The sequence below is a fragment of the Sapajus apella genome, unplaced genomic scaffold (genome assembly GCF_009761245.1).
Source record: "Sapajus apella isolate SASKATOON/1434 unplaced genomic scaffold, GSC_monkey_1.0 scaffold12, whole genome shotgun sequence".
Taxonomy (NCBI): domain Eukaryota; kingdom Metazoa; phylum Chordata; class Mammalia; order Primates; family Cebidae; genus Sapajus; species Sapajus apella.
The window spans coordinates 890,014-904,943 of record NW_022436952.1 but is presented as its reverse complement, the minus strand read 5'-3'; the positions used below and the strand labels follow the sequence as shown (position 1 = coordinate 904,943).

Sequence of the window (14,930 nt, the reverse complement as noted above, 5' to 3'; positions counted from 1 at the left end):
AAAAAAAAAAAAAAAAAAAAAAAAAAAAAAAAAAAAAAAAAAAGAAAGAAAGAAAAGTAGCAATTTGGCTGGGTGAGGTGGCTCATGCCTGTAATCTCAGCACTTTGGAAGGCAGAGGCAGGCAAATCACATGAGGTCAGGAGTTCCAGACCAGACAGGCCAATATGGTGAAACCTTGTCTCTATTAAAAACACAAAAATTAGCTGGGCGTGGTTGCTGATGCCTGTAATCCCAGCTACTCATGAGGCAGAGGCACAAGAAGTGCTTGAACCTGGGAGGCAGAGGTTGCGGTGAGCAAAGATGGCACCACTGCATCCCAGCCTAAGCCCCAGAATGAGACTTACGTCTCAAAAAAAAAAAAGAAAGAAAAAAGAAGAAAAGAAAGAAAAATGATAATTCTTTTGAAATTATGAAAAAAAAAGGGGGGTGGGTGGGTTGGATGTACGAAATGGTAAACAGGGATGTAAAAAGCTCGGGAGACATTCTGGGCTTAACCGAACTCTTCACTTGATCACATGCCACCCTGCCGCACCCCAGTCTCTTACCTGAGTCGTAGGCGAAGTCCGTCTGCTCCTGTTTGATCACCACCCCCGCCCCTGGGTACCTGTGCCCATTGACCCCACCCTGGTCCATGGTCGGCTGGCCCGCCTGTTCATACAGGGGGTCATGGTATTCTTGCTTGAAGCTCTGCTGGGGATAGGGTGGGCAAGGCTCCGACAGCTGGTGTTGGTAGGGGGCTGGGAGGGGTTCCCGGCCTCCTCCCTGAGATGTGAAGTTGTGGCAAATGTCCAGGGGCTGCTGGAAGACGGAGCTGGATGTGGTTGGATGGAGAAGGAGGAGAATAGAACTTTAATCCCTCCTCAAGCCTGTTACTCCCAGGCTTACAGAGTAGGCTCCGGAATGGGGTCTAGGGGGTTGGATTGTCAGCATCTCTCCCTCTCTACTCTGCCGCCCCCCACCCCCACCGCCCCGCAACTCAAGTCTTTATGGAGAACACTCAGGAACTGAAGAAAAACTGACACCTGGGCCCACAAGCAGTGGGGGTTCCCTGTCTCCTTACCTATGTTCCCCAAGGTACCCATGGCCAGGGTGGGGCTGGGAGGTGCCAGAGGATCTCAGGAAATTCCGTTGCTCTGCCCGGGGAAAGGGCTGCAGGGGCGACTGTCCAGGGGCACCAGGGGCAGGGGACTTGATGGCAGTTTGTCTGGGGGGGTCATAGGCACTGGAGTTGAGAAGGAGAGAGGGGTGAGGGAGCAGAGAAGCTGGCAAGCATCTTTGAACCCTTCATTCCTAGGAAAGTGAGGTCACCGGGATTATGGCAGAAGGATAGAGGGGGCTGAGAAGGGAACCGCAGAAGCCACAGTCAGCCCTAGCGAATTCTTTTCTTTTTTCAGGGACGGTCTCCCTCTGTTGCCCAGGCTGGTCGAACACCTGGGATTCGTTGCTCAGAGCAGTGGTTTAGGGGGACAGTGGGCCTGCTGGTGGAAACAGACTCTGCTCTGGCTTCCGTTTGTATTCCTGAGGCCCCCTGCTGTATTTTCCATCTGAATATTTAGAGGAAATCTTTAGTTGTATTGCTTCCTTATAGGAGCTGGAAAATCCTTTGTCTAAAAAATCAGCTGCTGCCTCCGCCCCTGCCTCCCTTCTCCGGACACCCTTCCCCTACCCTTTACCGGGTCTGGCTGGGGCTCACCTGGAGTAAAGGCACTGCTCGCCATGGTGGTAGGGGAGTGGCGGCTTCCTGCTGCAGGACAGGGCCGGGTCTGTTCGGGGACTCTGGGGCTCCTTCTTGATCCTGGTGGTGGGGCTGTGGAAAGCTACTGCGGGGGTGGAGGGGGTAGAGGGGGCAGAGCAAGGCCAGAGCCTGTCACACAAGAGACAGGCAGGGCGTCTGACACCTTCTGTGCTTTGAGGATCAGCTGGGTGACTGCAACAGCTTCCTTCCCTCTCTGGGTATCAGTTTTCCCTGATCCAAGGTGAGACATTTAAGAATATTTTGGCTATTTACATTATATCTAGTTTATATATCAGACTAGTGTCTGATTATTAAATAAATAAATCCTCTAAAGTTCAACATTTAGGCTGGGCGCAGTGCTTACACCTGCAATCCCAGCACTTTGGGAGGCCAAGGCAGGTGGATCACTTGAGGTCGGGAGTTCAAGACTGGCCTGGCCAACATGGTGCAACCCTGTCTCTACTAAAAATAAAAAATTAAAAAAATTAACTGGGCTTGGTGGCTCACGCCTGTAATCCCAGCACTTTGGGAAACCAAGGCGGGCAGATCACCTGAGGTCAGGAGTTTGAGACCAGCCTGACCAACATGGAGAGACCCCGTCTCTACTAAAAAAACAAAATGCTGGGCATGGTGGCATGTGCCTGTAATCCCAGCTACTCAAGAGGCTGAGGCAGGAGAATCACCTGAACCCGGGAGGCGGAGGTTGCGGTAGACCGAGTTCGTGCCATTGCATTCCAGCCTAGGCAACAAGAGTCAAACTGTCTGAAAATAAAAAAGAAAAATTAGCCGGGCATGGTGGTGGGCACCTGTAGTCCCAGCTACTCAGGAGGCTGAGAAAAGGGAATTGCTTGCCTCAAGGGAATCTCTGCCAAGAGGCAGAGATTGCAGTGAGCCAAGATCACACCACTGCACTCCACCCTGGGCGACAGAGCAAGACTCTGTTTAAAAAAAAAAAAAAATTAATGCAACCCCAGGCCCCAGAAAACACTTTCATAGGAGTGAGCACCTCCAACCTAGGGCCTGTAGTTTTCCTGAGTGTCCTGGAAAATTCCAGGGGTGCAACATGTTTTCTTATTTGAGGATATAAAGAATCTTCCTTTTCTGGTTGAGGCTGGATATTGGCCCACTTGAATGTCAGCTGAATAACATTATCTGTGAAGAATATTGGCCTTTCCTGTGGCCCCTGCTGGGTTCCCAAACTCTAGCCACGAGGCTGAGCAGCAAAGAATTGGTTCCACGCCAGTGTCAATAAGATTCAGTTTTAACTGCAGTCCAGTCAAATGCCCTGTTTGTAATCAACTATTCTCTGCTGTTTTAGATTTTTTGTGCCCTGTTCTGTTTCACTGGTGTAGACAATTGACAGCAAAGTATCTGACATTAAAGTGGGCTTTCTTTTTTTTTCGTTTGTTTTGAGATGGGGTGTCTCTCTGCTGCCCAGGCTGGAGTGCAGTAGCGCAGTCTCGGCTCATGGCAACCTCCGCCTCCCAGGTTCAAGCAATTCTCCTGCCTCAGCCTCCTGAGTAGCTGGGATTACAGGCGCACGCCACCATGCCCAGCTAATTTTTGTATTTTTAGTAGAGATGGAGTTTTGCCATGTTGGTCAGGCTGGTCTCAAACTCCTGACCTTGTGGTCTACCTGCCTTGGCGTCCCAAAGTGCTGGGATTACAGGTGTGAGCCACTGTGCCCGGCCTAAAGCAGGGTTTCTCAACAGTGGCACTATTGACAGGTGGGCCAGATAGTGTTTTATGAACATATTGTGGGGAGCTGTCCTGAGCTTCATACAGTGCTTTCGGCAGTATCCCTGACTCTACTCACTAGACGCCAATAGCACCCCACCCTCGATTGTGACAACCAAAAATGTCTATAGATATGACCAAATGTCTCCTGGGGAGCAAAATCGTCCCCAGTTACATGAAAGCGACTTAGAACACTAGAACTGGACTCTGCTGAACTGGCCCAGGCCCCTCACTTCAGATCTAAGGCAGTGGAGGACCAAACAGATAGTGTCTGCTGGAGGGTCACACAGCAATAACACAGCAGCCCCGGATTTCAGCCAAGGTTTTCATTCCAGTTACTACCTTGGTCTTTGAGATCAAACCCAAGAATGGGGAGCCCTGACCTTCACCCCCACTGTTTTCAGGAGAGAACAGCTGATCTGTGATTCTCTATCCTATGACTCACTTCCTGCCACCCCCAACTCCTTGCACTCTCTCCCCAGGGACCTCTACTCACGGTTTTCTGAATGGAAATCAGGAACAAACTGCTCATCACTGTCTGGTACCTGAGCTGCAGAGAGAGATCAGAGGTGAGTTTGGGGTGGGGCCCTGGTGGGCTCCTGGGAGGCTCCATTATTGCAGCTCTGCAGATTAGCAACAGTCAAGAAAGAACCAACAGCCTTTAGACCGGGGTGGCCACATTTTAAGAATTGTCTTGGGCCACACATAAAATACACAAATACACTAACACTAACGATATCTGATGAACTTAAAAAAAAAAATCACAAACAAATCTTATAATGTTTTAAGAAAGTTTATGAGGAATTAGTGTTGGGCCTGGGGTGCATGTGGCCTGCAGGCCCACAGGTTGGACAAGTTTGCTTAAAATTAAAGGTAGCGACATCCTAGGTCCTAGTGCACTCTAGCTCTGGGCTCCACTAAGACTCAGGAGGGAAGACTGTTCCCAGAACCTGTAGAAGCAGATTCCAGTCTTTCTTTTTCTAGATGCTTTGTCTTTACTCCATTTTTCTAAAGTGGAACAGCCTTGCCTGTCAAAATTTACAAAACTCCCTCAAAGCTCACAGCAGTCATATCTGGGATGGGCAGACAGTGGGATCCTGTGGATTTAAAATCACATAGGAGGTGGGCGAGTGCTGTGGCTCACGCCTATAATCCCAGCACTTTGGGAGGCCGAAGCAGGTGGATCACCTGAGGTCCAGAGTTAGAGACCAGCCTGGCCAAACTGGCGAAACCCTGCCTCTGCTGAAAATACAAAAATTAGCTGGGCGTGGTGGCAGGCATATATAATCCCAGCTACTCAGGAGGCTGAGACAGGAGAATCACTTGAACTCAGGAGGTGGAAGTTGCAATGAGCTGAGATGGCGCCAATGCACTCCAGCCTGGGCAACGGGAGTGAAACTCTTTCTCAAAAGAAAAATTAAATAAAATAAATAAAATCACATGGGGGGTGGCTGGGTGCAGTGGCTCACACCTGTAATCCCAGCACTTTGGGAGGCTGAGGCAGGAGGATCACTTGAGGACAGAAGTTCAAGACCAGCCTGGCCAACAAGGTGTAACTCCCTCCCCGTCTCTACTAAAAAATACAAAAATTCAAAAAAAAAAAAAAAAAATTAGCCAGGCGTGGTGGTGGGCGCCTGTAATCCCAGCTACTCGGGAGGCTGAGGCAGGAGAATCACTTGAACCTGGGAGGTGGAGGTTGCAGTGAGCCGAGATTATGTCACTGCCACTCCAACAAAGTAAGACTGTGTCTAAAAATAATTAAAAATAAAGTCCAGGCACAGTGGCTCATGCCTGTAATCCCAGCACTTTGGGAGGCCAAGGTGGGCAGATCACGAGGTCAGGAGTTTGAGACCAGCCTGGCCAACATCAGGGGAAACCCTGTCTCTACTAAAAATACAAAAATTAGCCAAGCATGGTGGCATGTGCCTGTAATCCCATCTACTCGGGAGGCTGAGGCAGAAGAATCACTCGAACCTGGGAGGCAGGGATTGCAGTGAGCCAAGATCACGCCGCTGCACTCCAGCCTAGTGACAGAGTGAGACTCCCTCTTAAAAAAACAAACAATAAATAAAATAAAAAGTAAATATCTAAGTTACAGTCACATGGGGGAGGTTCTGAGTCTGGGCTGGACCCAGGAATCTTCATTTTAAACACCCTTCCAGGTGATTTTGAGATTTACAAGAGTCCTGAGGCTGGGTATAGTGGCTCACTTCTGTATTCCCAGCATTTTGGGAGGCCAAAGTGGGGAGATTGCTTGAGCCCAGCAGTTTGAGACCAGCCTGGGCAGTGCAGTGAGTCCTTGTCTCTACAAAAAAATTGAAACAGCTGGGTATGACAGCATGTGCCTGTAGTCCCAGCTCTTCAGGAGGCTGAGGTGGGAGGATTACTTGAGCCCTTTTAGGAGGCAGAAATTGCAGCGAGCCAAGATTATGCCACTGCACTCCAGACTGGGCAACAGAGCTTGCTCTCCCTATCTCAAAAAAAAAAAAAAAAAAAAAAAAAATTCCTGAGCCAGGGAAAGGAGATGGAATGGAGGCAAGAAGGAGGTTTGACAGAGGGGAAAAGTTTGAGGGATGTGGTAGATCAGCTACTTGGGAGGCTGAGGTGGGAGGACTACTTGAGCCGAGGAGTTCAAGTTCAGCCTCGACAACATAGCAAGACCTTGTGTCAAAAATAAAAATAGGGCCTGGTGAGGTGGCTCATGCCTGTAATCCCAGCACTTTGGCAGGCCGAGGTGGGTGGATCACCTGAGGTCAGGAGTTCGAGACCAGCCTGACCAACATGGTGAAACCCTGTCTTTACTAAAAATGCAAAAATTAGCTGGGTGTAGTGGCATATGCCTGTAATCCCAGCTACTCAAGAGGCTGAGGCAGGAGAATTGCTTGAACCCAGGAGGCGGAGGTTGCAGTGAGCCGATACCATGCCACTGCACTCCAGCCTGGGTGACAGAGCAAGACTCCATCTCAAAAATAATAAAATAAAACAAAATAGAAAAGGAGGATGACAGTGGGGGAGCAGGAGGCTGGCGACTGGGACCACTGCAGAAGGCAAAGGACACTGGCTGAGCACCTAGGTGCCTCATCCCTTTAATATGCAGCTGAGGGGAGGGATTCCCAAGGTTGGAGGTCTGAGGAGCTCTCCCAGGATGCCAGAATGGGTGGAGCTAGGTTTGGGAATAGGCAGGAAAACTGAAATACAGCAGCAGCTCATCCAAGGCTTCTAACCGGGACAGCAAACTCTGATTTCTAGTTCTTATCCTGGCCTCCCCAGAGGGGAGCTTCCCAGGTGGCTATACAGCTAAGTGTCTCCCTTGATCCCAGTCTTTGCCCACTTTTGCCCGTCTCTCAAAAATAAAGGGATCACATCAGGAAGTGTAGACATCAAGAACTTCCTGACATTCCAGAGAGTGGGTCTAGGTGATGCGGTGGAACCTGTAGCCTGATGAGGCTGGACTCTCCTTCCCTGGAGACTGCTCTCAGATTGGACAATGGGGAAACTGATAAAATGCCCAGAGAGGTCAGAATGGCTGGTGAGGGGGGTAGGATGGCTAGAGAAAACCTCCACAGGCCCGGCCTACACAAATACACATCCCATCCCTTCTGCTTCCCTCTAGGCTAAGGTTCCATCGTTTCTTACTTGGATTTCAGCCACAGCCTCTTATTAGAATACCCTACTCTTACCTCCTGTAGTCCCTTGCTCTCCACCTAGCTGCCAAGGTGACCTTTTTACAACAAAAACGGAATCACTTCTCTCTTATTTCAAGCATGGAATCCAAATGCTTGCCCTTGGCCTCCAAGGCTCTGCATGACTTGGTCTTGCCCACCTCTGACCCGCCTCTCCCTGCCTGGGTCTGCAGCACTCTGGTCTCCTTTCCAGCTTCAAACCTGCTGAGCTTGTTCCTTCTTCCTCAGATACTTTCCTGCCTTCCTCTATTTTTCCTGGCCATCAGAGTCTCAGCTCACTTTGACATCTCTGCAGAGGCCTTCTCTGACCACCTCTAAACCAGGGTGGTTCCTCCTGGCTCTCTATTGAGCCTCTGTTTTGTTTTCTACCTGGCACATGCTGCCACCTGAACTTATTAATTTATGTTTACCCGTTTATTATCTATCTATCTATCTATCTATCTATCTATCATCTATCTCCTCCACCAGGAAGTTAAGCTCTATGAGGGCAAGAGATTTATCTCTTGTCATCTGATTCCCCAACACCCAGCACAGGTCAGAGTAGACAGCACGTTAGAGAGACACTCGCTGCATTATTTCTTGACTGTGTGAATAAACAGGCAATAACCGTTTGTCCTCAGGCTGGGAGGAGTCAGCACTGTGGGCCTGGGGACATGCACTGAAGAGATCCTGACCATCCTAGCCCTTCCCTGGAGGCTCCCCCTCTCCACACACAAGGCAACACTAGAGAGGGGCAGATCCTCTCTAGGAAAGCACATCTCACAGGGGATACTTTAGGTTGTGATACGTTGCTTGGCAAGGATATTCTTCAACAACTTGCTTTAAATATTAGAGATGTCAAGTGCTTATAAACATAGGCTTGTATTAATAGATAGTTGATTTCTTGACAGAAGGATTAGGGAGAGGGAGTTTAAGAATTGGGAGCCACCAGCAGCTAGAGGAGAAGTGAGGACAAGTCAACATAATAATACTTTGGTCTAAAGTGCCCAAAGAAATCAATGAGACCTGAAATCCAGTGGCAAGAACAAACAGAAACACACAGGTGGCATACATCTTTTCAGGAACACAAACATGGCAAAAAGTCAGCCATTCCCAAACTGGCCTGATTCAGGAGTCACCAGAGCATAGTTAAAAACACGATTCTGGCAGGGCATGGTGGCTCAAGCCTGTAATCACAACATTTTGGGAAGCCAAGGCAGGCAGATCATCTGAGGTCTGGAGTTCCTGGCCAACATGCCAAAACTGCATCTCCACTAAAAATATAAAAATTAGCCAGGCAAGGTGGCACATGCCTGTAATCCCAGCTACTTGGGAGGCTGAGGTAGGAGAATCACTTGAACCTGGGAGGCAGAGGTTGCAATGAGCCGAGATCACGCCACTGCACTCCAGCCTGGGCAACAGAGTGAGACCCTGTCTCAAAAAATAATAATAGGGCTGGGCACGGTGTCTCATGCCTGTAATCCCAGCACTTTAGGAGGCCGAGGTGGGTAGATCACAAGGTCAGGAGATGGAGACCATCCTGGCCAACATGATGAAACCCCGTCTCTACTTAAAAATACAAAAAATTAGCTGGGCGTGGTGGCACATGCTTGTAATCCCAGCTACTAGGGAGGCTGAGGTAGGAGAATCACTTGAACCCAGGGGGCGGAGGTTTCAGTGAGCTGAGATCACGCCATTGCACTTCCAGCCTGGGCAACAAGAGCGAAACTCCATCTCAAAATAAATAAATAAACAAATAAATAAAATAAATAAAAACATGATTCCCAATCCTTTCCTGGGAGAGTCCCATTCCATAGGACTGAGGTGGGACCCAGCCATCTGCATTTTAAAATCTATTTATTGGTAGGGCACAGTGGCTCAAACCTGTAATCAAAGCACTTTGGGAAGGCCGACTCATGTGGATCACCTGAGGTCAGGAGTTCAAGACCAGCCTGACCAACATGGTGAAAACCCATCTCTATTAAAAAAAAAAAAAATACAAAAATTAGCCAGGCATGGTGGCAGGCACCTGTAATCCCAGCTACTCAGGAGGCTGAGGCAGGAAAATTGCTTGAACCCAGGAGGCAGAGGTTTCAGTGAGCCTAGATCGTGCCATTGCACTCAAGCCTGGGCGACAGAGCCAGACTCTGTCTCAAAAAAAAAAAAAAATCTGTCTATTATGAGAAAGTCTCTTCTGTCACTCAGGCTGGAGTGCAGTGGCACAATCACAGCTCACTGTAGCCTCGAGGTTCTGGGCTCAAGTAATCCTCCCACTTCAGCCACCACAACCTTAAAAATAGGCACATTTGGACAGAGGGTAGGAGGCCAAATCTGTCCACCTGCCCAGGGATGCAAAGCCCAGGCTCATTCCCGCTGTGCCCTCTGGTCCACTCAGAGGCAACATCCCCCAAGGCGGCAGGAAGTGAGGGCGACTGGAGCAGAGTGACCAACATTTCCCTCCTTCCTACTAGGCAAGAAAGGTCCCAAGGGAAAGGGTGGTGCAGAACTCAGGGGTGGCTGACGCACTCCGGGGGGGCCCCCCGGGCTTCATTAACTGCCACTTTCCATTGAGGTAATGGGCTGGGGGTATCTCCTTCTGGCGTCACTGGCGCTGGAGAGCAGAGAGCCCTTGGCGTCATCCTGCCTTTCTTCCTGCCTCGTGCCTGACAGTTTAACCAGAGACCCCCGCAGCCCAGCAGTCCAGGAGGAGGCCTCCTCAAGCACACAGACCACACCTCAAAAGAGGTGGCGCCATCCTCTTCCCAGAGCCAGGAGAAATCTGTCCTTGCTCGGCTCCTCCCCCAAACACTGGCCTTCTCCCAAAGGGGGTAGGCCAGGGCCCTCAGTCATCCAGAGACTGTCAACAGGATAGAAATAGGAACAGCGAGCCTCGCGTTCCTGGAGAGCAGGAGAATTTTTAATTACCATGTTTGGTCTTGAGTGTACACCACTCTATTTATTTGTTAACTTGGCTGAGTTTTGGCTGCCATGACACAGTGTGCCAGAGTCTGTCCCCAGCTCCATCCTGGCACTAAGATGGAGTTTATCTGTCTGAGGATGAGGCAGATGACTACGGAGGGGGTGGGAAAAGTGCCAAGACAGCAGAATGCCTAGAGAGAGAGAATTTTAGGGACTCTCCTGTCAAAATGGGGGTCGGTTAAAAAAAGAGGAGGGGTTCTGGGGCCTCCCAAGCTGGATTCTGGAAGAACTGGGAGGTTAACACAGAGACAAACTGAAGCCTACCATATGTTAGCCACCCACACCACATATACCCCGTCACCCTCTGCCCAGGGTCCAGTTGTAGTGTGAAGGGGATAGACGCATTCTCCAGAGCTTCTGCTCCATTGTGTCACTGCTGTCCCTTACCCTGCCCCCACCCTGGCAGCCTCTGTACTGGAAGGAACCAGTTGTCTAGTTGTGGAGGGGACATATTTGTCCCCAGGAGTCTTCTGGAAGGGGAAGAGACAGAAAGAGGGAGAAGGAGGCATTGTAGCTGGTAAAGACTCGGGAGGGGATTTCTCTCCCCACAGACATGCTGAAGCACCAGTGTACACACACATGGACACGCATTCAGGGATGCACACACCCTAATTCCTTTCACTTCACTCTTGTGGCAGCGCGACAGCACAGGGTGAAATGTGCCCTCCATGCACGCCCTCTATGCACACCTCCGCACATGGGATCTTTTTTTGGAGCTACAAATATGATTGGGAAAGCCAAAGGGAAAGGGGATTGGAGCCCTTGGAAGAGGGTTGGGGAGTAGTGATTCCAGTGAAAAAGGGAGCGCAGATTGATCCCTTTGAGAATCTGATAAAAGCTACGGGTCATTCTCTTCCTAAAAAAATCCATACACCTTTGTGTATGGTGCACTTCCAGCAATTTTACACGCAGTATCAGGGAGATCAAGAGTCCCTGCAACCCATCCCCAGGGCTCTGGCAACCCACAGACCCCAGCCTCACACAAAGAAGTCATGGCCTAGAGTCAATGGCCTTACTACCAAATAGACAACGAAGTCATTGTCCCCAAGGTTTCAGGGCTCCTGACAAGCCTGGAAAGGAACCTTCACCAGCAACCAGGACAGCTTTTATCATAGCCAGATACATTTTGGGCTCAGCCTGCCTGAGCCTGGGTCTCACTGTAGCAGCCTGATTCTTTCCCCAACATCTCAACAGATCCCAGGCACCCCCAAATCAGACACGCCCTCCTAGCCTCACATCATTCCCCTCTGTCTACAAAAACTCAACCCCAAATAAAGTGAGCTGCCTCCATAAAACCCTACTTACACTCACCCTTCAACGCCCGGACACAGGACAGCGAACTGGCAACCACATCGGAATCTCCCTATACCTGCCCAGCTCCAACCTGTACATCCTCCAAATGCTAAGTCTTTGCAGCCCCCCCACACTAGACCCCCTTGCTGCTTCTCTGCAAATTGGGGCTTTGGAAGAAACCAAGCTGAGAGAGGGAGTTTGGGCTCTGGTCCCCCATTCCTCCTAATGCGTCCCACCACTGGCAAGTTTCCAAAGGAGCTAGTCCCTCCCTGCCACCCCAAAGCTCCCCATGGGTTGCCGGGGTCACTGACCTGGTGGGAAGAGGCAGGAGAGGAGGCTGGGGTGGTGCTGGGATGGCGCAGGGGGACAGGGCCCCGGCAGCTGCATCTGTCTCCGCAGAGAAAGTGAGAAGGAGCGATCGGCCTCAGCATCCCCCCCTCAGGCCTGGCCATCCATCGCCAGCTGGGAACCTGAGCTGCTCCCTCAGAAGGAAGGAGAGGGAACCAAGGAGATCCCAGCGCCCACCCCCCCTCCTCCTTGCAATCCCCACCCCCACCTCCCCACCCACTGGATTTAAATGTACAGGGCAGCAGCCTGTAACTAACACACACACACACACACACACACACACACACACACACACACACTTTTTTTCTCACACACACACACTCACACACTTGCTGTCCCAGTGACACTGACACAGACAGACAGACATGCGTACCCTCTCCAGACCCCCAGCCAAGGGATAGAGAGATGAGAGCTTTTTCCTCCCCCTCCCATCTCAAACCCGGGCACAGATGGACCAGCTGCTGCCAAAATGCCAACCTCAGCCCACCCCTAGCTCACAGCCCCAGGAGCTGCCCACTGTGGGGACTCTCAGCTGACAGGCAAGGAATGAAGCCGGTGAGCCAGAGAGAAATCAGGCGCTGGGAAAGGAAGTCTTTGAGAGCCCATGGAAACTGACACCTCTGCGTTCAGCTTTAGCCCAGCTCCGGAACCTCGGGAGGAGGATGGGGAGATGGGGCAAAGCTCTGCCTGTAAATTGGAGCTGGGCATGCAGGACTTGCAAGGTCGGGAAGACGCACACAATACCCCCAGATCCCTCCAGCACTCACACTGCCATTCAGCCATTAATTCCACAAAATGTCTTGAGTGCTTGCTCTATGCTAAATAGTCATTCTGTCGACATCTATTTTTTTAGAATACCGTAGTGGGCAAGACAGACCTAGTCTCACTCCAAGGATCTAGTCAGGAGTCATTTTCCTTTTACTCTAAGCTTCTACGGAGAGTTCCAGGGCAGTTGGATTTGAGCTTTAAAAAAATTACCAAAGAAAGATGCCAGGGTGGAGGGATGAGGAGACCCTAAGGAAAAGACCTCAAAAAGGAGTTCTTAGTGTTTTGGTTTCTTCATTTTCATAGCGTTAAAATAAAGGAACCCTAAGATGGGGCTAGTAACCCTTTGCTCTCAGAGGCTGTCTAAACCACCATTTTCCCTCCCACCTGCAGCCCCACCAGCGACACCCTCAGGCCCCACCAAAATGCACGGATGAATCCAACCAGGAAACCTCTCAAACACACCACTTCCCCATCAGGCCTAGCCACGGACCCCACCCCAGCCAGCTCTCAGCTGACTCCCCAGCACACAGGAAGGGGAATTTGCCTGGGGGCGGAGGTATTCAAGTGGGATGGAGGAGGGAGGTACACTTGCTATTAGAATTACAATCAAGGCTATTTGGGGAGGGAGCCCAGGGCCCTCGTTGCTTGCTGAAGGACTGCCGAAAAGAATTATTTAAACTTTTGTTGTGCGTTTGGCTTGGACAGTAAATTGTTTGGTGCTAGGATTGGGAAGAAGAGAAACTCACGGGGTAAGAATCAATGCTTTGGCAACTCCGGAGGATAGGTGACAAATTAATTGTTCCTCCCCCCCCCCACAATGACACCCCAACACGCACCTTGGCCTGGCGGCTTCTGCAAAACAAACTTTGCAAATGAAAATTTCAACCAGGAAAATGGGCCTGGGGCCAAGTTCCATTCAAATAAGCAAATACCCCACACAATGGTCTGATTCATCCTCAAGCCTAGTTACACAAGCCTGGCTCAGGATAGAGAAAATAAATATCAATATAAGTGTCCACACCGGGCGCTGGGGTGAGTAGAGTGGCAAGGAACCTGGGGAGAGAGGGCCTTGGAGGCAGGGAAGGGAGAGGAGAAGTGTAGGGGTAGGGTGGAATAACAGGGGCTACAGGGGGTGTTCCCCTCTCCAGACCCCCAGAATAGAAAAGGTCACAAAACTACTCACCTTCAGCGAGCCACGTCTCCTGGAAGTGACTTAGATCCTGGAAGAGATCTGAGGGGTAAATAGTGGAATTGGAGGTGAGGTGGAGGGGACAGTAAGAAAGAAAGAGCCCTAGCAAGCCCCGGTGAACCGCCCCCCGCGCCCCGCCTTGTGAGTAGGGACCAAGAAGAATGACCAGGTTCCCTTGGAGGGCGAGTTTTTTGGGGAAACAAGCGGGGGTTCCAGGATCGGCCGGTGTGTGTGTGTGTGTGTGTGTGTGTGTGTGTGTGTGTGTGTGTGTGTAGGACGGTCGCGGTTTGTGTCTTTTGCTCTTTACCTTCGGAGTCGGAGGGAGGCAGGGAGCCCGGGTCCATGAGCTTCCCCTGCGGGACCATCAGCGTTTCGCGCAGACTCCCATTTCCGGGCGATTTCTGAGAGAAGGGGAGAATGCCCCCAAGTCACCCCGAGGCGCCTAGTCTGGGGGACGAGGTTGGGGTCCCCGGGTGGCTCAGGGGCGGGGCAGCCCAGGACTCCTCTGGGACGGCGGGGAGGAGGGCTGTGGTGAGAGTAGGGGCTGGGTGCGGGGCGGGGCGGGCGTGGAGGCCGGCGCGGCGCTCACGCTGCTGAAGGTGTAGGGCACTTGCTGGTCCAAGTATCCGCCTTTCATCCTCCGCTCCATCCGGCCGCTCCCTCCGGCCGCAAGGCCGGGGCCCCTAGCGGGGGCCGAGACCTGGGGGGGGAGGGGACTGCGTTCGCACACCGTCCAGGGAGGGCTGCGATGGGGGCGGGGAGGGGTGGCGGGAGGGGGCAGTCCCGAGGCTCTGAGTCCGACAGCGAAACTTCTCCGACTCACTGGGGCGATGGGGAGGTTTCCGCCTGCCAGGCCGAGCGCCAACACCACTCCCCTCCCGCCAAAGGCCAAAGGAGGTCCCACCTGCTCCTGGGAGCCGGGCTCGCCGTTTCTGCTTTCTGGAGCCCTGCTCTATCGGGGCCCGGTTACATAAGACGTGTGTGTGTGTGTGTGTGTGTGTGTGTGTGTGTGCGCGCGCGCGCGTGTGTGTGTGTGTGCGTGTGTGTGTGTGCGCGCTCGCGTGTGCGCGCGCGTGCGAGCACGGAGGAGCAGGAGAGGCGCACACCATCGCATGCCCACAACTCCCGCGCCCCCTCCAACCCCGAATCCCAGCGCCTCCCACCCCCGCCTGGAATCTGCGGAGGCGGGCGGTGAGAGTAAGTGTGGTGTGCGTGGGAG

The 14,930-nt window shown here is 51.7% G+C and overlaps 1 protein-coding gene across 6 annotated transcripts in view; it reads right to left on the bottom strand.

The window, feature by feature from the left end:
* The window catches only part of ETV4 (ETS variant transcription factor 4), a 19,688-nt gene extending 4,982 nt beyond the window's left edge, over positions 1-14,706 (bottom strand). For 4 of the 6 annotated variants that reach the window (XM_032279497.1, XM_032279501.1, XM_032279499.1 and 1 more), the window contains exons 1-8: positions 14,616-14,706; positions 14,301-14,411; positions 14,019-14,112; positions 13,706-13,753; positions 3,969-4,022; positions 1,694-1,820; positions 1,061-1,222; positions 546-811 (exon numbers count right to left, since the gene is read on the bottom strand). In XM_032279497.1, coding sequence (XP_032135388.1) covers positions 546-811; positions 1,061-1,222; positions 1,694-1,820; positions 3,969-4,022; positions 13,706-13,753; positions 14,019-14,112; positions 14,301-14,360 — 811 coding nt within the window. In that variant the 5' untranslated portion in view covers positions 14,361-14,411; positions 14,616-14,706. The remainder of the gene's footprint in view (positions 1-545; positions 812-1,060; positions 1,223-1,693; positions 1,821-3,968; positions 4,023-13,705; positions 13,754-14,018; positions 14,113-14,300; positions 14,412-14,615) is intronic. The other 2 variants (XM_032279500.1, XM_032279503.1) reach the window with 1 other exon arrangement.
* Positions 14,707-14,930: the final 224 nt, after the last annotated feature.